Genomic DNA, 24,187 nt, shown 5'->3' with positions numbered 1-24,187 from the left:
TCCCTTTCTTCTCTTCCCTACTTCCCTCTTCTTCCTCTGCTCTTTCCTTCACCTCCCCACTTCTCTTCTCCTCCAACCTTCCTACTTCCTTCTCCCCTCCTTTACTCTTTTCTCTCTCCTCTCCTTTCTTCCCTCTCATCCCTCTTCAGATACAATTCAGGGGTAATGTACGAGCAACTCCTCTCTCCAAATTTCCCTATGTGTATTATATACAATAAGATTTTGAGGGGCTTAATAAAATAATCTTGAAATATATTTGGCAGGGAAAAAAGGCAAGGATTAATCTAAAAATGTTACAAGATACAAGATTGAGAGGTGGGTTTGGTCTACCTAATTGGGAATTGTACTATCAGGCTGCAGCATTATCATGGATGAGAGAATGGATCTTACTGAGGAATACAAGATTATTGACATTAGAGGGACATGATTTACAGTTGGGATGGCATGCTTTTATATGGTATGGAAAAAAACAGAATACATAGCTATTTCCAGAGACACCATATAAGGAATTCTTTATTTGTGGTCTGGGAGAAAGTAAAGAGAAAGCATTATTTGAAGATTCCAAATTGGCTCTCAACTATGGAGGCGCTAATACACCCCAATATGTTTAACATGGGAAACATTATAAGATATAAAGACTTACTAACAGATATGGGGGAGTTGAAAACCAAACAACAATTAGAGGAACAAGGAAAAAAGATGGATTGGTTCATGAGAACGCAAATACAATCTAGATATGAAAAATATGTTAAAATAGATGGTGTTAATTTGGGGACAACACAGTTAGATGAAATACTCACAGGAACGGAAGAAAAATGGATTAAAAAAATGTACAGTTATCTACTACATATGGAGTTAGAGGAGGAACAAGTGAAAGAGACAATGATAAAATGGACAAGGAATTTTGGATACACAATTGAATTAGATAGATGGCAGCAACTATGGGAAAGAAACTATAAATTGACAATGGCGATTGCGTATAAAGAAAATATGTACAAAATGTTTTATAGATGGCACATGTCTCCAGAAAGATTAGCTAAGATGTTTAAGGACAGGTCTATGAAATGTTGGAAATGTCATCAGATACCAGGTTCCTTCTACCATATATGGTGGACGTGTGTAGAAGCTAAAACTTATTGGAATATAATTAGAACATGGATAGAAAAGATGATACAACAACGTATAGAACTAAAACCAGAAATATTCCTGTTGGGTATTCTACCAGAGAAATACAATAAAGAGAAAACATATTTAATTATTCAAATAATCACAGCAGCCAGGATTGTGTTTGCACAAAATTGGAAAGCACTGAAAGCCCTCCCAGAGGGAGAGGTGATTGGGAAAATACTGGAATGTGCAGAAATGAATAGACTAACAATGACAATTAAAGATAAGACAGAGTCAGACTACTATGAAATCTGGGGAACTTTTTATGATTGGCTGGAAAGAGAATACGGTTAAAAGATAGCTAACATCAATTTAGATGGAAGAAGGAGCAGATAAGGAGGAGACCCAGGTGACACAGTATTGAATAACTGGAGGTTGTATAAATATTTATAGAAGTATATACCGAGAAGGTTAGATAAATAGAAGTATTAATGTAAGAGAAAATTAATCTTATTGTATATAATACACATAGGGAAATTTGGAGAGAGGAGTTGCTCGGATATTACCCCTGAATTGTATCTGAAGAGGGATGAGAGGGAAGAAAGGAGAGGAGAGAGAAAAGAGTAAAGGAGGGGAGAAGGAAGTAGGAAGGTTGGAGAAGAGAAGTGGGGAGGTGAAGGAAAGAGCAGAGGAAGAAGAGGGAAGTAGGGAAGAGAAGAAAGAGAGAAAGAAGGTAGAGAAGAAGGAATGTGGATACAGTGAAAGGGGAAATGGGCGACACTAAAAGTCATGTGTATGTATTTATTTCATTTTATCAAAAGTATCTTATATATGAATGTAAAAAGAATGTATGTTAACATCTGATAAATATCACAGTATATGTATGGGGGAGAGTTTGGAAAAATAAAAAATTATTAAAAAAAAAAAAAAAAGAAATCACTAGGTATGAAGACATTTTGGTTTCAGATCCAAAACAAACAAACCATCATGTTCTGGAACATCTGCGGAACAAATTTGGCTGTGGCTCGAAAGAGACAAAGCCAGAAACATTTTGGTTCTTCCAGATTTCTGAGGAAATAAAGATATGGTTGATACAAAAGTGATTGATTTTACAGACTGATTTGCAAAATCTCTTCAACAATCACCTTCTCAATGCCATAAGGATTTGCTACTGTTTTACACCAGATTTTCTCTCTTCTTTGCTGCTCCTTGACCTATAATTCCCTTTCAAGTCGCACAGAATTCTTTTCATGCTATCCCCATGAATTGTTGTTGTTAGTTGCGAAGTCGTGTCTGACCCATCGCAACCCCATGGACAACGTTCCTCCAGGCCTTCCTGTCCTCTACCATCTTCTGGAATCCATTTAAGCTCACGCCTACTGCTTCTGTGACTCCATCCATCCACCTCATTCTCTGTCGTCCCATTCTTCTATTGCCCTCAATCTTTCCCAGCATTAGGCTCTTCTCCAGTGAATCCTTCCTTCTCATTAGATGGCCAAAGTACTTGAGTTTCAACTTCAGGATCTGGCCTTCTAAAGAGCAGTCAGGGTTCATCTCCTCTAGGACTGACCAGTTTGATCACCTTGCAGTCCAAGAGATTCGCAGGAGTCTTTGCAGGATTCTGAATGCATTCAGGTGATTCCAAGCATAAGCCCGTGTGAAATGTCATTAAGGTACAGGACTAGGGCAGGAGCCTTAGAGAAATGCAGGTTTAAGTCCACTGTCAGCCTTAGCAACTCACTGAGTAATTTTGGGCCACTTGCTCTCTCTCAGCCCAAGTATTTCACAGGATAGCAACTGCTCATATAAAAAAGATCTCCATATCAGATCCCTTGAATTCTTGAAGAAAGGCAAGATGTGTAGATCATAAAACAAAGGAAAAAAATGAAAGAATATTTTGGCAAGGGTACACGGGATGAGAGAGCATCCAGGGAAAATCTCCAGGTAAAAAACTATCTGAAAGGAGCTGATTTATAATCTGGAGTTTTCTTGGACTCACAGCTCCTGCTGGATCAGTAGGTAGAAGCAGTGACCCTTCTAGGAACAAGAAACATTAGACATTGTACTTATTTAATTCAATGTATAAGAATGCCTTCAAAGTGCTCTTTGGTTGATATACTATGTCTACTACCTCTATCCTATTCTATACCCAGAAACCTCAGTGAAAAATTAGCTGGGTATGTGCTGCTGGGACGGCCTGATATTGTCATATAACATCAATTTTACTTTCAAGCACAACTTAAGGCCCTGGTAATAAAAGTTTCACACGGTTTGGGACTTGGGTATCTGTGAGACTGCTTGCTGCAAGTTAAATCTACTGCCTAAAATGTTTTTGGAAAGTTGCTAATTACCTACAGCTACAGGATAGAAAACCCAGAAGCAAACATTTCTGCTGGAGCAACCCTCCTGTAACATTTGTTATCTAAGAAATAAGAACAGCATATTTGTTGATATTCAGAAAGTTTAAATAGGTTTTCAGGTATTGAAGAATTAATGACTTGTGTATCTAAGGATGTGTAATGAGTGTTATTCGTAACTGATTGATTTGACATTAATCATATTTCTATCTCGCTACTATCAAGATTTCAGTGGTTAGTCTATATACTTATTGCTCTCATTGATGTTGAATCTGCTCAGTACATAATACATCTTTTGTAAGACATTTAGATTTGCTTGACTGAAGTAGCATAAAAGCTCTAGCAATAAACCAGAATCACTGAAAGCACAAACTTTCTGTGCAAACTAATTTTTAGCAAACTTTGCTATAAAATTATCGGCAAGGTATTTCTTCTCTGTATCTAACCCCACTATCCTCCAAAGGCATCATGTTTTACCTCTTCTTCTACATTATTCTGGGTTAGACATCTGACCTTCAAGAACTGACTGAGTTGTTTCAACTCAATGAAAATGGAGAAAGTTATCTTTAGTAATTAATTCCTTTTGCCATTCTTTGCCATATGCTTCTACAGCCATCCTTGGATATCCTTTTAAAAAAATCTCAGGTTCAAAATTAAAAATAAAATAAATACCTGAAAAAAGTATAGTTCTATTAATTTGCAACGTATTTCCATAGTTGTAGAGTGGGTGACTTTCTGACTGTGCAGTGTACCATCTATGACCTGCCAGCACTTACTTGCCAAGGAAGATGTATGCACCATCCAAAGGATGAAGAGGAGTGGAGGGAGGGGGTATATCCATTTCACTATGAAGAGGAAACAAATGTAGCTGACAGTTGCAAGTTCAGGGTATTTAGGGAAATTTATTTCTAAATATACGTTTACAACATTGTTCATATTTTATGAGACTTCCTGGAGCCATCCAGAAGCAGTATTACACCAGGAGCAATGTACAAGACGGAAGACTTTACGCTCTGTAGTTTATTTTTCTTAGGGGGCAGAGCAGCTACCGTAGTACAAGAGACAATACATCATAAATGGGATACTGATGTTAAGGACCCCAGGTGCATGCACTGCTACAAGATTATTTTTTTAATGAGCAAACCTGATGTGCAACTTTGAAATGGTAAAAACATATTTCTGAATTAAATTATAAATATTTGTTAGATGCCTCACACCATTATGAAGAGGAGGACAGCTCCTGTTATATGTTTGAACTAAAGTCCCAGAAAATTACCCTTTGGGCCCAAGGGACTTCCCATCTGAGAATTAACTTTTAAAGATTGCACTGAGGGACTTCATCCCTGAACAGCGGTCCTGTTATCAATTCAAAGTGGTAAAAATAACTATTGCTTCCCAAAGACAAACAGGAGAAAATGCAAAATCAAAAACCAAGTAATTGAAACTGTTCCTCATAAACCAAAAGTGACAAGAGATTTGGGGGTAATTGTAGCCAGTTCTTCCACTGCACACAATTATTAAATCACCTTCTGTAGGAGAAAAGATGACAGAACCCGAAGGTGGGGTTAAGAGAGGAATCAGCCTAGAATCTCTATCAAGACATAAGAGAACTAAGTCCAACCCCCCTTGAGTGATGTTGACCCTTATCTAAGCAGGTGCCAGTGGTAATTTGGGAAGATTTCTGTACCTAAGCTTTTGGCAATTAATGAATTTGACCACTTTCTTATGCACAATGACAAATGAATTCCCCTGTAACTTTCGTATTCAACATTGCTTCTTTGTACAGTGGTACCTTGATACTCAACTGCTTTGAAACTCATCAAATGTGGTACTTAATGTATTTTGACACAAACATTTTGTCCTGGTACTCATTGCTTGCACAAGCTAGAGTCAGTGTCGGCTGTCTTATGACTCACTTACATTATTCCTTATGGGAAAAATTTGGTTGGTACTCGTTTTTGGTACTCATTGTGCCTTCCAAAACCAATTAACAAGTACCAAGGTATAATTATAAAGTAAAAAAAATATAAGCATTCTTCCAAGTATCAGGCTTAGATACAGTCAATATTAATATTTTCTTCCTTCCACTCTGCAGAATATCTCTCATTTCCATAGAAATGTAATTATACACTCCTCACAAATTATTTTATTCAAAGTAGCTTATCCCACTTTACAGTAATATCATACGTTTGCCAAGGTTATGCCATCCAAGAGAACATAGTAGAAAGATGCCAGATCTGTTAAACAAAATAATGCCCACGACTGTGCCTGGGAGAAAATTCTCATGGTTTCACAAGAAACCTTCCATAGTTCATGCTGTATAGCTTCTTTTGAACTGGAAACATCATAGATTGAAACTGGCATCTTCTGTATGTAGAGCATGACTTTCACGAATATAGTCCTTACCAGAACCAGCTGGCTACACTTCTTCATGTAATCTATACCAAACTTATCTAAAATAGATTTTTAAAATTAAGTACAAGTCATGTATACAATAATCAGGGGTTTAAGCCAAGATGCTCAGCTGACAAGAACAGACATATCCCATCCATGGGAAACAATTTTAAAAAAAATATCTTAAACAACTTTCTTGCCAGCCAAATATTAAGGAAACAACAGTTTTATCAGTAGCACAATAAAACCAACCCTAAACTGTCCAGTGCCTCAAACAATCAATCAATGGAAAATTTCCATCATTATAAAACTGGTCAGATGCAGAAAGGAGATACAACTTGAAGCTATGAAGGCCATAGTTATCACCCAAAGTTAATGCACAAATTAAGTTTCAGCATTAAGCAGCAGATAGATTGTTGTCACTTGGTCCCACCAGGTTGCCACAAGAGAGAGAATGGTCACTTTCTTCAGTTGGATCCAAGCTTCTCAGGATCTCCAATTTTTTTATCACTTGGAAGAGACTCCCTTCTCAGGGAAACCACTATTACGGATGCATAGTCCAACATTTGCAGATACCTACTAGACTCAGCCCACATGAATTTGACAAACGTCTTCTGATTTTGAGGCAGTTCCCACAGTCGGAAACCCTGGTGCTTGGTGGGCACCCAAGTCACCTGTCTTCACAGGCATCCATGAATTAGCACCAACAAGATGAGAAACAGGTGGTAGTCCTGCTGGTGAGTGGGAATGGTTCTGGATACACAATTCTCCCATAGCACCAGCAGGAGGAGGCAGTGCAGGACTCTGAAAAGATGATAGTCCAGGTGCTGGAATTTGTGCGTTAGGATACTGCATGTGCATGGCAAGCAACGGAGGAGGGGGGCTGTGATAGTTCTGAGTGGGATAAGAGCCTGGCACTGGATTTAACCTGAAAGAGACAAAAGAGAGATGTGTTAATACAGGGTTAAAGGTTAATACAACCTTTCTGGATTGGCGGCCCGGTGGGAGAGCGAGGGGCAGGCGCCTTATGCATGCATGGGCCAACGTGAACATGGCTACACACATGCGCACGAACAGGCCGCAAGCATGCATACCACGTAAACGGGGCTGCAAGCATGCGCGTGAGGCTCTCAGCGATACCGGTGCCTGTATGAGGCTTGTGCCACCGCCAGGCTCGCACCGATGCCACCATCAGCATGAGGATCACGCCACTGCTGCCCCGTGAGACTTGCGCCACGGCCTGCAGCAATGCTGCCACTAATGCAAGGCTCAAGCCACTGCCCACTTGGCACTTGCAGCACTGCCGCCTGTGGAAGGTTAGTGGCAATGCTGCTGCCTGCACGTGGCACGCTACCGCCCATGTGCCGCTAGCGGCACTGCTGCTGCCTGCGCAAGGTTCGTGGCAACGCTGCCGCCCGCATGGTACTAGTGGTGCTGCCGCCACCTGTGCAACACTCAGGGCAATGGTGGCACGAGGGGGGGTGAGCTACTGATGCGGCCCAGTGACCAAGAGGCCACAGCCCGATAGTGGGCCGCAGCCCATGTGTTCCTGTTCTGGGAACAAATTGAGAAATGAATACTCAGTTCCTACTAACAGCTGTCCTGGACGTGGAGTTCTAAAGGAAAGCATATCTAAAGAACGGTTGCTGGGATTGGGTATGTCTACTTTAATGAAAAGAAGGACTAGGGGTGACATGATAGCAATGTTCCAGTATCTAAGGGGCTGCCACAAAGAAGAGGGAGTCAAGCTATTCTCCAAAGCACCTGAAGGCAGGACAAGAAGCCATGGATGGAAACTAATCAAGGAGAGAAGCAACCTAGAACTAAGGAGAAATTTCCTGACAGTTAGAACAATTAATAAGTGGAACAACTTGCCTCCAGAAGTTGTGAACGCTCCAACATTGGAAGTTTTTAAGTGATAGGACAATAATTTGTCTGAAAGGGTATAGGGTTTCTTGACTGAGCAGGGGGTTGGACTAGATGACCTCCAAGGTCCCTTCCAACTCTGTTATTTTATTCTATTCTACTTTATTTATTCTCTTGGGAGAAGGAAAGCATCAATTGCTTTTCATACAAGAAAGCTATCAAAGAAAAGTCAACCTGACTAAATGTTAATTTATGGCTTACAATTAATTTCTGTACTCAAAGTCTCCTTTTTTGGGAGATTTAATATTTATTAATATTAAATTTAATTTTAATAAATATTAATAAATTAATGACATGACAGAAGCAGACAGGGAAAAAATCTTTATGTCAAAGGGACAGGCATAAATCAAGCTACTTCCTAAAATTCAGATAAATTGTTATATAGGGGTTTTTTTTTCTTTCCAAAGCTTTTACCATTATTAGTGTGTTCTTGCATAGCACTGCCTTTTATGATTTCACTTCATTTGGCAAAAAAAGAGCTTGCTACTCAAAATAATACATCCTTGCAATCTTTGTAAATAATTCTACAGTCCTTTTTGACATTCTTATACTATAGAGCAGGGGTGTTAAACTGCCGGCCCGCGGGCTGGTTGCATCATGCAGAGGCCGCGCCCACCCCAGCTCCCGCAATGCAAAAAAAGTTGCGATACGTCACAACACATCATGTGACACGGCGAGTTTGACACCCGTGCTCTATAGTATCCTAAACTAAAAAACTTATTATAGCTGACCTCTATTTTTCTAGTCCCATATGTTATTGACTAAAGATGATCACAAATCTTCTTTGGTCAATAATATTCCTAGCCTGAATTTTCAAAGGTAACGTTTCCACTATGTACTTTAGCTACAGAAAAACTAAGGTCCGAGCTACTACTAGTTGTGATACTTTTCCTTAAGGATCATTAAGGCACCATTTCTGAAATTTTATGTATAGTACCTGGACCCATACTTTTAGTAGAACTTATTTCTTTGTAATTTTTAGACACATAACAGAAATTTACAAAATAAAACATTATATCTAAGAGGAAAACGTATGTCAAAACTATGTGTTAAGATTAAAACTGTCAATATTTAACATTAACACATTCAACAGAATGTACCTTTATCTCAGATATACATATTTTATATAGTGAGGCTACAACTTCTCTTATTTACAAGCTCATATAAAAGATAATTTTGATCTAAATGTAGGATTAAAAACAGAATTATTTTTGAGCTGCATCAATTAACCAAGTCATCAAATTTTAAATTCTTTGAAGTTACTGAAACTTTGAGAAATACTGTTATTAGTAGAAAATTAAACAGTAAGCATTATGATAGCTAGCAGACTTACTTTCGATTCTGGAAAGCGCTTCTTTCTGCCAGGGATCCTGGAACATATTTTACCCCGGGAATTCTTTTCAACAGCCGGAAAGGGAACTTCTGATCTAAACAAGAGGCTGTTGATTCAGAGAAATCCAAAGCAAAGCAGTAACCATGACCATCTAAAATTTAGCAGTTAAGGAGAGCCAGAAAAAGGATGTGAAAGAAGGCATTTTTAAGCCTGGTCTTCTGAATATATTTTTCTGAGATTGCTTTAAAATGTTCAGAAACTTCAGTGGAAGCACAGAACACCAATATTATATTTTCTTCACTTCCTTACATATTGTATTTTTGAACTGCACTAACAAGAAAGGAAGGTCTCAAGAATGTAAAATGCCTGACTGCTACTTATATTTAGTGTAATTTGCTACCTTTGCAATTTTAGGTAGGGGCAATCTATTTAGTCCATTCAAGCAATAGCTAAAACAGTTTGGAAAACCCCAAAATGGAAAAGATTGTTGATGGGTTAATATAATAAATCATTAAAGAAAATAAGCTTCAAGTGTATCTGTGCCATTTATAATGCAGACGGTCATCTATCCTAAACGTTTTACAAGTATTCTTTAGATATGGAAGATGCAACTTGGTAAGTTAAAAGTTATGCAATTCATTATAAAAAGATACATATATTCCCAATTAAGAGGCCACAGAGATTTGCTAGGAAAGAAGAACTTGGGAAAATCCAGGCCATGCAAAGCAGCAACCAGGGCACAAGTGTCATGTGGACGTTCACTCCAAAGAGCACCGTTCTCCTCATTCGAGAACGAGCAATTGATGCAGCCAGCATAGCAAAAGCCACAGGAGTGAATCCTTCAGCATCCGTCATCTTCAACATGCCGGATGCCATAGTCCTGAGTACAAGGTAGAGTAGAGCTAAGGAAACCGCAAATGCCAGAGTGAGGAAGGAGTGCTTCACAGTCCCCACCATCTTCTCAAAGCTGCCAGCAAAGTACCAGATGATAACAGCACTGCATACCAAGGAGATTACATCCTCATAAACAAAGATGTAGGTCACCAATCTATAAACTGCAAAAAGAGCCAAGTTGGCAAATAAATAATAGACAAGAAGCTGACATTCTGAAATCATTCCTAATTTATTCATAGCTTTGGAAGAATGCTGCTAACTCCAAAGACAAGGGGAACTTAAAGGCTGGGATAGGGTTAAAGAGGGTGGAGAGCTGCATTAAATCAAAAGTCCAGAATCAGAAGAGTGTTGGGTTTAGAGAAGTATTTCTTTAATCTAATTTACATAGCCGCCCATCTCACCAGAAACTTCTCTGGGCAGTGTACAACAATCCAGAACAGTTTATAAATACATAAAACTACTTACCAGTTAATTATAAAAACATTTTTAAAATAAACCAAACAAAATAACAGATGGAGGGATGTTAATAATAGAGTTACCTCACAAGTTTACCCATCTTGTGGGGTCCCCAGGCTTTTTGACATTACCAGATCTTAAGGGATTCTCAGAAGCTCATGAGACCAATTCATCTCAGGTGGGAGAAGATTCCACAATGTGGGTGCCACCACAGAAAAGGGCCACTGCCTAGGTTGGTCTCCCTAGCTGATAGCACGTGTAAAGTATACCTTACAAAGCTTGTGATCTGGCCATTTTCTAACAAAGTGAATATGCCTGGTTTTGCAAGGTTGGAGAGAGGAGATGCAGACATATTAATTTGGTCAGCCTGAAGAAACAAATAAGTTTATTTGTTCTTCTGGATTTTTTTAATATTTGACAAAATTAGCAATAATTGTCTTTTGAATTGCCTAGAACGGGGGGGGGGGGGGAGAGCAGTATTTACTCTGAGATATTTCTAGTTCTTCCTAAAACTGTATACTCAGTAGTTTGCCTATTGCTTACAATAGCATTCCAATTTATTTAGCAAATGTATACACTGCCTATTCCCTTAACAATTTAGGGTGTCTCATAAAGATGCATGCAGTTGTAATGTATAAACATAACAGAAAAGTCAACAAAAATCAGTAAATATGCTTCTATGTTGCTTGTCTCCTGCATTTCGGCATGTAAAGACAAATCACTGGGAAAAATAATCTGAAGTATGTTATGTTTCTATCCATCAATAACATGCAGCTCTACCTGGGAAGTTCCTTAAATTTAAAATCAATGCATGAATAGGGAAGATAAGGGCTAAGAAACTGAAATTTGAAGAGGCAGTGTGCATCGCTGGATGCAGGCTGTCATAAATAGAATGTTTCTGAACAGAAGAGATCCTCAGTTAGACATTCAAATTATTATAAAAATATTAAAGGACCTAGAAAAATGGGGTTTCAGTACAGCTTTTGGCAAATCTAAGCAAATATTAATAGCATGTTTTTTGGGGGGGAAGGTGCTCTCTCTCATTTTTCAAAATATTGGGAGTGTAACATTTTACAGATAGCCTGCAAATAATCTAGACCAGTGGTTCTCAACCTGTGGGTCGGGACCCCATTTGGGGTCGAATGACCATTTCACGGGGGTCGCCAAACAACGCAGTCCGCCATTTTTTCCCCCTTTTCCTTAGCTGTGCTACTCCCTTTTATTCTATTGGCTTTTGAAAGCCAATAGAATAGACTCTCTTGAATAGAGTCTAATTCTATTGGCTTTCAAAAGCCAATAGGAATTGTCCAGGCTGTCTCTGCCCTGCTGAGCCCGCCAAAAGTCCCATTCTGCAAACGGTGCTGCACCAGTTGAGTAGTCCTCGACTTACGACCGGTTGAGTAGTCCTCGACTTACGACCAGTTGGGGGTCGCGGCATTAAAAAGGTTGAGAACCACTGATCTAGACCTACCTTCCATTCACTCCTGCTTTGCCAACCATCAAGAAACCTAAACTCAAAATGCAATAGAGAAGGAAGAACTCTGCTATGTAAGATTCCGCTGGAAGGCAGCTGCCTAGATGAATTTTATTAGCCCCAGGAAGAAGCAAGGAATGACTGTGGAAATTAAAGATGGAGACAGTCTAGCAGAGATTAGGGGAAAGGGCCAGATTGTCTTCTATGGAAGCCTTGAAGAAATCAGTCTGCTAGGATTTTTTTTTAATTTAATTTATAAAACTTACAGACCACCCATCTTACGTCAAGATAATTCTGGGCAGCTTTAATGCATAAATTAAATAAATGCTGAAAAGCAATAGAATGGCTCCTGTAACGGCCCCAGGACCTCTTTAAGTCCTTTCTAACATAAATCAGCCCGATGTCCTCCATGAAGTACGAAAAACAGAGCCTTCTCGTCTTTATCGTAAATGCTATGGTAGCCTGCTCCTTTCCATGGAAGATTCATTTCCATCTCCCTTGGATTTCACACTCTCCTCCCCCCCCCCCCAGCTTTCTGAAAAGACTCCACAGGGGTGAACGTAACAGCCACTACCCGAGGAAGGCAGGAAAAGAGGGATCATCCCTCGAGCTCACCCTGCCCTTCCCGCACCGCCGCCGGCCGCAGCAAAAACCCCGACAGAAAGTCGTCGGGCAGGCCATTACTTCTGCTCCGCTGCAACAGGCCCAGCCCGGAGACCAACAACGTGAGCAAAATCGTAAGGCAAGTAGCCACGGGAAACTTTTCCATGTTTTCCCGCCTTCACCCTACACACACACCCGATTTTCAGATCGTCCGGGTTACCAAGCCTCCCGAATTCAGCTTCCGGGTTAGGTCACAACCAATAGAGCCAAGAACTCAGACAGACAGGAAGACCCGCCTTTCCGCTGAACGAACTCTGCGTGCTTTGGCCAGGTGAGGTTGTATCCCCCCGCCTGTCCCTAAAACCAAAGCCTTTCTCCGTTGCCGTGGTAACCGAACATCCAAGGGTGTTCAAACTTGGCCTTTTTCTGACTTGTGGACTTTAACTCCCAGAATTCCTCAGCCAGCAAGCCTGGCTGAGGAATTCTGGGAGTTGAAGTCCACAAGTCATAAAAGGGCTAAGTTTGAAGACCCCTACCATAACCCGAAATGTTCTTTCAAATAATAACAGCTGCAGAAAGGAGGCGGAGCCAACTAAGCCTCCAAAGCACAGATAGAACGACTGCAGTGGAACCACCCATTTATGCTGGGTTGAACCTGAGCGGATTCCGTATGGGTAGTCCTTGACTTACATAGCTCATTTAGTGACTGTTCAAAGTTACAACAGCATTGGAAAAAGTAACTTATGATCATTTTTCACACTGACAACCGTGATCAAAATTCAGATGCTTGGCAAATGGTTCATACTTACAACCATTGCTGTGTCCCAAGGTCATGTGATCACTTTTTACAATCTGACAAGCAAAGTCAATGGGGAGGCCAGATTCACTTAATAACCATGTTACTAACTGATCAATTGTAGTGATTCACTTAACAACTGTGGCAAGAAAGAAAATGGGATAAAACTCACACAACAGAAATTTTGGGCTCAATTGGGTCATAAGGACTATCTTATTGTAGCAGTTCAAGGTACAGGCAAATAGCCAACAATTCTGGAAGCTAAAGTGAGAGAGTTCCTTGAGAGGCATGGCTATCTTAGTGTAATATGTACTGTATAATAATAAAATTCATCAACTGTAGCCTTTTTTTGCCATGACACCAATGTGGAAATGGTTTTATTATTGCCTTTTCTGGGATTTTAGATTTTTATTTCCCATATTAGTCTGAGATGTTCTGTCTGTCTTTTTTAAAGTGTTCATCACTGTATCCAGAGTTGCTTAGATGAAAATTAGGCTAAATGGCTTGGTACAACTGCTTATATTCCCATATGTTGCTTTGAGATTATAACAATGATACTATTTTAAACCTGTTTCCATTAATTGAGGTTTGTTTGCTTGTGTGCATTCAACTTAGTCTTAACTTCTGGCAACTACTTAGACAGATCACTGCAATTTTATTGGCATGGTTTTTCAAAACTGGTTTGTCATTTCTTCGTTTCTAGGGCAGAGAGAGAGTGACTGGCCCAAGATCACTTAACTGACTTTGGGCCTAAAGCAGGATTAGAACTCACAATCGCCTGGTTTCTTGTTTAGTGCCATAAGTACTACACCAAACTGGCTCTCTTAATGTTTACCAAATATATTTTGAAAAATAATCTGAAACTTCTATTTGAGTGGCCTGAATTAACTGAATTAAAATTCTATAATTCTGTGATTAGTATCTGAGCTGGCTGAGCTTTTAAGAACTGACCAGAACTGAAAAGAAGTACCAGGTAGATTCACAAACTGGTCAAACCATGTTGATGTTTGCTTGACTCAACTTAGTGTATTGGTGAATAAATCTGGTGTTCAAATAATTAAATGTCATAATTTAATGTTATATGTGAACAAAATATATCTCAAACCTTGGGCTGTTGCTTAAAATAATTTATTGGTTATGTATAGGGCAGCTGCAGGCAGATTGTAACTGCATATATATCTAAGCAGAGCCAAAGCTTCCAGTGATTTTCAGCTTTTCTAAGAGCCGTTGGATATAAATATGTTATATTTCTTTAGAAATGGCATCAGCTATGGTTATTCAATCTCTTGAACTGTGTCAAATATGTTGAAAATGTTCAATTTTTAAAAATGCTGAAGAACAGAAATAGACATAAAAATATTTACAGAACCTATAGACATTTATATTATTGAACTGTGCAAGAGATATACTTACAAATTATATTTTAACTAGTTTCTACATCAGACATGTCAAACACAAGGCCCGGGGGCTGGATGCGGTCCGCAAAGTGGTTTCATGTGGCCTGCAAAGCCATCCTGGAAACAGTGAGGGAACGGCCCCCGCTGCCTTGGCCCTGGCCCAGGCCGGCCGGGAGCCAATGTACAATTTTGTGGTGGCCATCTATGCTGAAATGCATTCAGTCTTAGCCCCACAAGGCTGTCTGGAAACAGCGAGGAACCAGCCCCTGGTGTGTTGGCCCCACCCCCTGGGTGCATGCTGGGGAGGTGTCACCCTTTGTGAGAAATGAAGAAATGGACCATGCCTTGACACTTGCCCTGGTCCCACCCCCTTCTGCCAGAGACCCTCAGATCTGTCTCACTCCTGCGCAGGCCCCCACAGGCACCTTTGACACGAACTGCCCACCCAGTAGGCCACACCCACTCCATCCACGCCCACCCAGTAGGCCTCACCTATCCTGGCCACATTCACCCAGCTCCCCGAGGGCAACCGCAATGCTGATGCGGCCCTCAATGAAATTGAGTTTGACACCTCTGTTCTACATGATATGAAAACTGTAACAATAGCTTTTATAGATTAAATATTGCAAATTAGGAAAAGCACTCACAACAGAAGACTTTAGGGGATGGTGCTTATCTCTGTTTCTAAGCAAGGGAGCCAGCATTGTCCAAAGATATTTCCATGGTGATGTGGCCAGCACGATTATACATGGAGGCGCACAGAATGCTGTTACCTTCCCATCAAAGTGGTACCTATTTATCTTCTCACATTTGTGTGCTGTCAAACTGTTAGGTGGGCAGTACTTGGGCAAGGACGGGAGCTCACTCCGTTGTGTAGCGCTTGGATCTGAGTGTAGAAACTTGGTTGACTTGGTAGGTAATTAGAAGTATCTAATTGGATTCTGCCCTTGCACCAGAATTAGTTTCAGACAGGGAACAAAATCTGCACAAACTCAGAGACTATCTGGGAAGCGGTTTCATTTCCCCAACTGTCTTGTAATTACTAGAAAAGAGAATCATCCCTGCAGTTGAGTTATATTTCTGAGATTCTCTTTCAGAGTGTTTAAGGACAATTTTATACCCCAGCTGTTTATAATGGATGGAGGTACACTTCTAAAGGACAGCAAAATAGGCTCTGGCCCTATATTTTTCAGCTTGATATGTAGAATTTCAGAAAAAAATAAACTCAATCTAGTTTTCTTTCAAGGCACCAAAACTAAATCAGAGAGCTTAAAAAAAAGATATTGGCACAACAGAAAAAGTTTTTATCCCTAGAATCTACAGAAAAATTGCATTATGTATTCATAAAACAAAGCAAATTCTTGAGAAAAAATCTGTTCATCTTCTTGCTTTACCAAGTGAGTATCCCTGCCAGATGGACTGGATGGTCATTTTGGTTGCATGAAACCACAATGTATTTCCACCTGCTGTCTTCTGCCTTGTACTTGCAATCTTTTCCATATTCCTGAGAAAGTCTGCAACTTGTCACACGAAATTTCATGGTACTCTTCTTATACTCCAAATTTTGAATCACGTATGGTTTCCCTATCACACAGGTGTGGTCAATAAGCTTCTCAGGGGCATGGATGAATGTGTTCAGCCGTTTGCATCCATTCCTAGTCAAAGCAATCCTTCTATTTTGCATCTCACGGTTGCATCTGTTGTGGTCTATGTTATCCAGAAATGTCATATGTTTCCTTTGAAAGGCTTGTGGGCTCTGAGAGCAAGAAATATTGATAACAGAGATGAAGAACAGAATCATCATAGATACTCCATTTGAAGCCATTTTCTTTGGTTGGATCTAAAGTTTTCAAAACAGTGAAACTTTAAAAAATACAAGGCAAATTTACATGTTGACCTGATTACCTATTTATTCCTATTTTCCAGATAGTTATCATTTAGAGTTCCATACATTTGTAGGAAACGTCACAGGAAGGAATTACACTTCATACCGAGCTTTACTGAAGTGAATTACACTTCATACTGAAGCTTTACATTAAACTGCTTTAAAATGAACACATATATCACATACAATTCTTTAACTTAGGAAGTGGCTCTTTGGTTCTGCATACACTCTTATTCAAATTTAGAACTTACTACTATTCAGAATTTGAATTAAATTTACATTAAATTGATTTTACATTGGAAAAGGAAGAAGTAACACGCAAAAGAAATCTGAGAAAATGCCATCTGATTAAATATCTTTACACTACTTCAATTCATTATACTTGTTCATATCTTCAAACCTTGTTTCTGTCATGTCTTAATCCAAGACTCAAACTACTGTCACTTAGAATCCCGATCTTGTACTTTCTTGACCAGCCTGAATCAACCAAGTGAATAATTTTATCTTGGAGAAAATAATTTAATCATGCCCTCAAATAGCTTACTAGGGCAACCTTAAATTTATAGTACTATAATCAAAAATCTACAACAGTGTAGTATTGTAATTATGCCTCTACCAATAAGTAAAATGCTTCTAGCATTTGAAAGGGTTCAATAGTCGTGGCATGTTGAACATCGGAAAATAAAAACATATTGGCTAGAAAAATATTCACTGAATTTACATTGAAAAAGAGATAATACATAAAAGAAATCTGAGAAAAGGACATCTAACTAAAAATATTATTTTAGTTAGTTAGACAAAAATATTCACTGAATATTTTTCATTGCGATCCTGAATGACTCTAGGATACACATCCACATTTTATTGCAGGATCTTCTTGTTCTGATAGAATGTGAGTCGTCATAGCTGTGAGGACTTTTGTTTCAAAAACAGAAAGAAGAAAATGCCACTGACAGAAAAAGAAAAATGGGTCCCACTATATTTTGAGAAAACATTTTACCGTCTTTTAGATCAGATTAATTCATCTGATATTGACTCTATCAGCTGTTTATCATTTAATTTTGAATAAAATTGTACTTACAATTTTACTTTCTCCAGTGGCAGATCCTGACTTAGCACCAACTTTCACTGTCTCTTGGTCTACTGATCTAGAATAGTCTGCTGACAAAGAATAGCTACGCCCCAGCTTAAATTTGTTTTTCTCCTAACTGGCATTTCTTTCTTTGTTGGAACATGTCTTCTTTTCAAACTTGAACATTTAGGCTGTTCTGTAATTTCTGGAGCACTCATGATTGGACCTTCTTTAGAGAGAGACAGCAGTCATCCCCTTTGCTTTTGGGAAAATAAATCTTATGGATTAAAAAGAAGTTTATTTCTGAGAAGCATATATACCAAGAACATTAGATTATTTTGGGCAGGGATAGGCAGATTTCAGGTTGATGGGATTTAATTTGTTTCCAGGATCCTTTAAACCTGGTACTATACAAAATATGTAAGCTTAAAATTGATCCCTGGATCAAGGTATTTGCTTGGGCTTGGGGGAAAAAAGCACTTGTTAAACTCTGATATCCCCAGTAAGAGGCATTTTGGGAATTTTGGAAGTCGATTGTGGCCTTCCTCTCATAAGAGGGAATAAGAAGGGGGCTGATGGCAGCAGCAGAGGAGGGACCTCTGTGGTTAATGGTTTCAGTGCTGACGTTTACGGCTAACAGTGCCAGTTCAGAAAATGGCTGCCACATGAGTAGAGCCAATGCCAGGTGCAAGAAATCAGTAGCCAGGAGAGTTCAAAAGCTCTATAAGTTTACTTCATGCTACCTATACACAAAACTCTGAAGTACTAATGGTCAAGGCAAATTTGCGCCAGGTAAGAGTCAATGGACTGGGGGGGGGGGGGCTGGACTTAGGTCTGTTATGGGGACATAAATACTCCACACTAATGATGTGTTTGATCCCACCCTCAGGCTCAGCTTGGTCATCTACATCCAGTAATAAAATAATGATTTAGGATAACCAGTCAAATTCCTTCCATAATTCTACTGATTACTGTTATTTTTTTTTTCAGGGCAGATGAATCATCCATCATTTTATTTTCTAAGATTGTCCATGGAGCCCATGTGATGCTCAAAGGCATTTTTATAAAGATAGTAGAAGATGGGGAGTTCAATTATAACAGTATTTTAATATGGCATTTTTTCTCTCTCTGCCCCCCTCTATCTCACCCATACCAAGTAGTCCTCAACCTACCGTATGACTTAATGTCCATTCACAGTTACAACTATTCCCCCCTAAATCTATTTACAGCCTGTTTTTGAAGTTACAACGGCTGCCTCCCTCCCCATCACATGATTGCATGTGGGGCGCTTGGTATCTGGCTGACCTTAATAATAATAATAATAATAATAATAATAATAATAATAATAATAATAATAATAAAGTTGGAAGGGACCTTGGAGGTCATCTAGTCCAACCCCCTGCTCAGGCAGGAAACCCTATACCATTTCGGACAAATGGCTGTCCAGTCTCTTCTTAAAAACTTCCAGTGTTGGAGCATTCACCGCTTCTGGAGGCAGGTTGTTCCACTGGTTAATTGTTCTAAATGTCAGGAAGTTTTTCCTTAGTTCTAGGTTGCTTCTCTCCTTGATTAGTTTCCATCTGTTGCTTCTTGTCCTGCCTTCAGGTGCTTTGGAGAATAGCTTGACTCCCTCTTCTTTGTGGCAGCCCCTGAGATATTGGAACACTGCTATCATGTCCCCCCTTGTCCTTCTCTTCGTTAAACTAGACATACCCAATTCCAGCAACCGTTCCTTATATGTTTTAGCCTCCATTCCCCTAATCATCTTTGTTGCTCTTCTCTGTACTCTTTCTAGAGTCTCAGCATCTTTTTTACATCCTGGTGACCAAAACTGGATACAGTATTCCAAGTGTGGCCTTATCAAGGCATTGTAAAGTGGTATTAATACTTCACATGATCTTGATTGTATCCCTCTGTTAATGCAGCCCAGCACTGTGTTGGCCTTTTTGGCAGCTGCAGCACACTGCTGGCTCATATTTAAGTGATTGTCCATTAGAACTCCAAGATCCCTCTCACAGTTACTACTATTGAGCAAGGTACCCCCTATACTATACCTATAAATTTGGTTTTTCTTGCCTAAATGTAGAACCTTACTTTTTTCACCATTGAATTTCATTTTGTCAGATAGCGCCCAGAGTTCAAGTCTGTCCAGGTCCTCCTGTATCTTAAGCCTGTCTTCTGTAGTATTGGCTATTCCTGCCAGCTTGGTGTCATCCACAAATTTGATGATTTTCCCATCTATCCCCTTGTCCAAATCGTTGATGAAGATGTTGAAAAGCACGGGGCCTAGAACAGAGCCCTGGGGCACCTTTATAGCTGTTTGTAACATCTTGCAGTCACTTGACTGTGATTTTGCCTGTTTCTGGCATTTACCTTCAGTTTTCAACAAAAAATGCTCATTGGAGAAAATTGATTTGTTTAATGACCACAGAGCTCACTTAATAACCACCACAAAAAATGATGAAAAATCAGGTCTAATCAGATGATTCCTCAACCTATGACTCCAATGACTTACAACTACAATTCTGGGCTTAGTTATGATCTTAAGTTGAGGCCACCTGTAAAATCTCATGTCTGAAACCCTTTTGCCCACTATGGACATAATTAATAGGTCTAATATTCTTATGATTATCAGAAGGGTAAGTAAATTAGAGGTAACTGTCAACCATCGATCCATAACTCTCAGCCATTTAGCAGGGTAAAAAATGCAAAACAGTCAAAACAAGCAGATATAATTGATTAGTGTGCAAAACCAGAGCTTTTTTTTTTAACTATCAGAAATGTTGGAAAGTTTTAATATGTGGACTAATTGATTAAAAATTGATTAAAATTTGCATTGAGTTATAATTAAAAAAAATTTTTTATAATGTTTCATAGGCATTGTCAAAAATACATAAAAGAGTTTTAAATGTATGGTGGAAATGCAACTGCAATTCCAAGGTTATATTTACATTTATCATCTCCGGTGGACTTATGATAAACAAATACTGGGACTAGATATTTATTTTAATCAGAAGATTCTTAAAATAAATATAAAATTGAAACCAGAAGTTTTTTTTTTAAATTTGAAGGACCAAAACTTTAAAAGAAAATTTGGGGCTTTGTTATCATAAAAGTTGACAATAGTGAGAATATTATATGCACAAAGATGGAACGACACACTAATTCCCATTATGGAATAGTGGATGGTAAAGAGAATGGCGAAACTGTTTTAATCAAAGAGAATTATCTTTGTTTCTATTTGGAAACTCCTTCTGGACTTTTTCCTCAAAACTCTTGAAAATAAAACTTTGATTTTAGGTTTTCATAATTAGACTGGTTTTGTTATATGTAGAAATAGCTTGAAATGTTGTGCAATGTAAAGGAAAAGGTTGAGGTCGTAATTCTTTTGTATTTTACTGCACTGAAAAAAGTTGGAAGTCATTTCCTTTTCTTTGTATTTTTCTTTTTCTCTTCTCCACTTTTTCTGTGTTTTCATCTCATAATTAAACTTAATAAAATCTGTCTTTAAATAAAGAAATGTAGAAAAGTTTGGCAAGAATCAAAGAGCTATAATCACACTAGGAACTTCAGGCAACTTCTTGTTGAACTCTGCCCTGTGAAGATATTGCATATCACAATGCACCACCTTTATTTCTTAATCTTTATATATCTTATTTATGGGTCCAGGCACTGATTCAGAGCCCAATAAATTTTCTTGAAACTAGATGAAAAGGAAAAATCTTATATGATCTAAATGTCTTATATTTTTATAGTGGTGTTGCTATTGTTAGATGCCCAGAGTTACCAGGTGAAGTCATATAAATTTCATAAATAAATAGCTTTAAAAAACAGCTTTCATCTTGAATCCCAAATTCTTTATATAATAAAATCTTGGATTTTGTAACTAAACCTTCTGTATAGGAATCCTATGAATTTCCAAGCGAAATCTGGAAAAATATATCATCCTCATCTCCCTCCTGAGCACCTGAAATTATTATTTATTATTAAATTTATTTGCAACTCTGGGCATCTTACAAAGTTAAAACCGATAAAAAAACAACTATATGTATAGCAATAAAATTATAAGTAACGGTAACAAAACGGGGAGAGAAGGAACAAGGTGAGCATTCTGCTAGGGCATTCTGGGATTTGCAGTCCACACATCTTAAGGTTCTGCGACTGAGCAGTGACCTAAACCTAAGCCAGGGGTAGGCAATCTTGGCTCTTTTATGACTCGTAGACTTCAACTCCATGGCTCAGGAATTCTGGGAGTTGAAGTCCACGAGTCATAAAAGAGCCAAGGTTGCCTACCCCTGACCTAAGCGATCCCTTAGTTATTGTGAGGATCAATATTCGGCGGACAGAGCCTTGTTTATTACGTTAAATTCCTTGGAGGAAAGGCATGATATAGATGTAATAAATAAATGAATTAATTTTGCCTGAAGGAAGATTATTATTATTTAGGCTACGATAGGACATTTCTTTATAGCCAGATGTCCTCACCCTCCTCTTTAATGATCACAGTGGTACAGCTCATTTGGGATTATTCCAATTTCCTCTTTTATTTCCCCCCTTTTTTCTGCAGGCATTGTTCAAGGTGGTATATTCTGCCTGCTCTGATTGGCTACGTCGCCCCGCAGTCGAAGTGACGACGGCGTCGACTACGCTACTGCCGCCAGAGTCAGTCAGCCTGCTGGCGGAGGAGGCGGCAGATACAGTGTGTTGCTCGGGGGGCTTTTGCTTTCCCCGCCGCTGGTTTGCCCGTTGGGGTTGGTGACCGGGATGGCGTCGGGTAGGTTTATTTCCTCCCCCTTCTCCCCTTGTTGGGCGAAAGAGGAAAACTCAGGCCTGTCACTAGAGGGGCTGAAAAGAGGCGGGAGAGGGCGTGGTGTATGCAGGAGGCGGGAGAGCCTAGCGGGACCGTTCTGGCCGTCGCCATCTTAGAGGCTAATGCGCCTGTGCTCGCGGTCCACCACTATCCCTCAGCCGTGACATCTCCGTCCAGGTCTTAATCAAGTTAGGCTTGACTAGTGGCCGACTCATTTTTTTGTATTGTTCGTCCTTCCCCCCCCCCCCGAATTTGAATCCGTGCCCGTGTATTAAATTTACAAAAGAATGCTGTGTACTCTTTATTTTTCAAATAAATTAACACAAGTGGTAAGATAACTCAGTTTTAAGAATACGAAAAAGCCTCTCTGGGCCAGACCAAAATCTTACCTTCTCCATTAACCTACAGAGACCAATCTGACAAGGCTGGGAAACTCGCCGGTAGGACACCAATGAAATAAGCCTTCAATTCTGTGTGCCTCTTCACCCTCACCAGACCTCGCAAATAATACACTGTTTATCTGAAGGCTTTATATTTAGTTATTGTACTTTCTTTTAAAAAACAAAATAGTGTGCTGTAGTTAATACAGGATGGAAAGAACTAATTCAATCAATAAGTTTATTCATGAAGTTCTCAGGCACTCTTGGGCCAGTTATTTTCTTAATATATGTACCTTATAGAGTTGCTGTGAAGATATTTAACTTCTCTAGATTCTTTTATTATATAGCTAATAAAAATGAAAGCACTACCCTGTCAGGTTCTATAGAAAGTGTAATTTTGTAGGATATGAATAATAGTCTTAGAAAAAAAATGTCCTTTACAGTGTTGGGAGGGGCTGGTAAGAAAAATGGTGGAAGAAGCAGGTAAAAAAATACTTCAAATGTAAGGGTACCTAATGGGAAAATGCAGAGGGTTACAAGTGTAAGCATGTGAAGTATAGAAACTACATTAAGTTTGCCAAGCTGTTTTTCATTTTATTTTTGTTTTAGTTTCTTTTTAATAAAAAATAAATTATAAATGGGAAATAGATATAATTTCCAAAGAAATGCCTGCATTACTTTAATTAAGGGGCCCTATAAACATTCCTAGATAATGAACTGTACAGGTGCAGTGTAGTTTTTAAGATGACATCTATATACCTTTTCCCCAATCCCAGATACTTAAGCTAAAGTAGTAAGGAAAATTCTTGGGTTAGCAGGGGATGTTTTGTAATAAATGTAACCAAGTACAATTAGCAGGCTCCCAGTGTTAGCTATTCCATAAAGTTATCCATAGTTTGCAAATGACACAAAGAGATTGTAACAAATAGGGAGGAGATTATTTACTAGACCAATTTATTAGGGGGACTTTTCATCTTTCCTCCTGCAACAAGTAAGTGTGTGTAAATACTACATCCTGAAATTTTGCTCAGTAATAGTCTTATGGATTGACAGATAAAACTTAGCTCCAAATTGTCCTATCAGCTTTCATAACCCAGAGGAACCTGGATCTCCTGTTCCCAGTTCAGTATGTTAAGCCTTTTGGGCACCAGGGACTGGTTCTGGGGAGAGATTTTTCTGCGGACCAGAGGGTGTTGCCTGCATCCCACAAATGGGGCTTTGCTTGTCTGTGCGGACCAGTTGCTGGCATGCCGTGGCCTGGTACTGGTCCACGGTCTGTGGATTGGGGACCCCTGTGTTAAGT

The 24,187-nt window shown here is 39.2% G+C and overlaps 2 protein-coding genes across 2 annotated transcripts in view; one reads left to right on the top strand and one right to left on the bottom strand.

The window, feature by feature from the left end:
- Positions 1 to 5,584: 5,584 nt before the first annotated feature.
- RHBDD2 (rhomboid domain containing 2) lies at positions 5,585 to 12,823 on the bottom strand. The gene is made up of 4 exons (XM_039334621.1): positions 12,557 to 12,823; positions 9,771 to 10,172; positions 9,118 to 9,268; positions 5,585 to 6,786 (listed from the first exon to the last, which is right to left on the bottom strand). Exons 1-4 carry the CDS (start codon positions 12,708 to 12,710, stop codon positions 6,444 to 6,446), a joined length of 1,050 nt encoding a protein of 349 aa, XP_039190555.1. The 5' UTR covers positions 12,711 to 12,823; the 3' UTR covers positions 5,585 to 6,443.
- Positions 12,824 to 12,832: 9 nt separating this feature from the next.
- The window catches only part of TAF15 (TATA-box binding protein associated factor 15), a 41,957-nt gene continuing 30,602 nt past the window's right edge, over positions 12,833 to 24,187 (top strand). The window contains exons 1-2 of the mRNA XM_039334620.1: positions 12,833 to 12,875; positions 22,262 to 22,468. Coding sequence (XP_039190554.1) covers positions 22,459 to 22,468 — 10 coding nt within the window. The 5' untranslated portion in view covers positions 12,833 to 12,875; positions 22,262 to 22,458. The remainder of the gene's footprint in view (positions 12,876 to 22,261; positions 22,469 to 24,187) is intronic.

This window comes from Crotalus tigris, unplaced genomic scaffold (assembly GCF_016545835.1).
Source record: "Crotalus tigris isolate CLP2741 ecotype Arizona unplaced genomic scaffold, ASM1654583v1 scf7180000017632.1879674, whole genome shotgun sequence".
Classification (NCBI taxonomy): Eukaryota; Metazoa; Chordata; class Lepidosauria; order Squamata; family Viperidae; genus Crotalus; species Crotalus tigris.
Note: the sequence above shows the minus strand (reverse complement) of the source record. Positions and strands in the feature narration are given on the sequence as shown.

What these genes read in the sequence shown, in the direction of transcription:
- RHBDD2 (XM_039334621.1), bottom strand. Translation starts at nt 12,710, where the DNA reads ATGGAAAAGTTTCCCGTGGCTACTTGCCTTACGATTTTGCTCACGTTG. An exon ending in GGCGGTGCGGGAAGGGCAGG is followed by an intron (nt 10,173 to 12,556) that starts GTGAGCTCGAGG and finishes CTCTTTTTGCAG; the next exon opens with TTTATAGATTGGTGACCTAC. An exon ending in AGCGCTTTCCAGAATCGAAA is followed by an intron (nt 6,787 to 9,117) that starts GTAAGTCTGCTA and finishes TGTCTCTTTCAG; the next exon opens with GTTAAATCCAGTGCCAGGCT.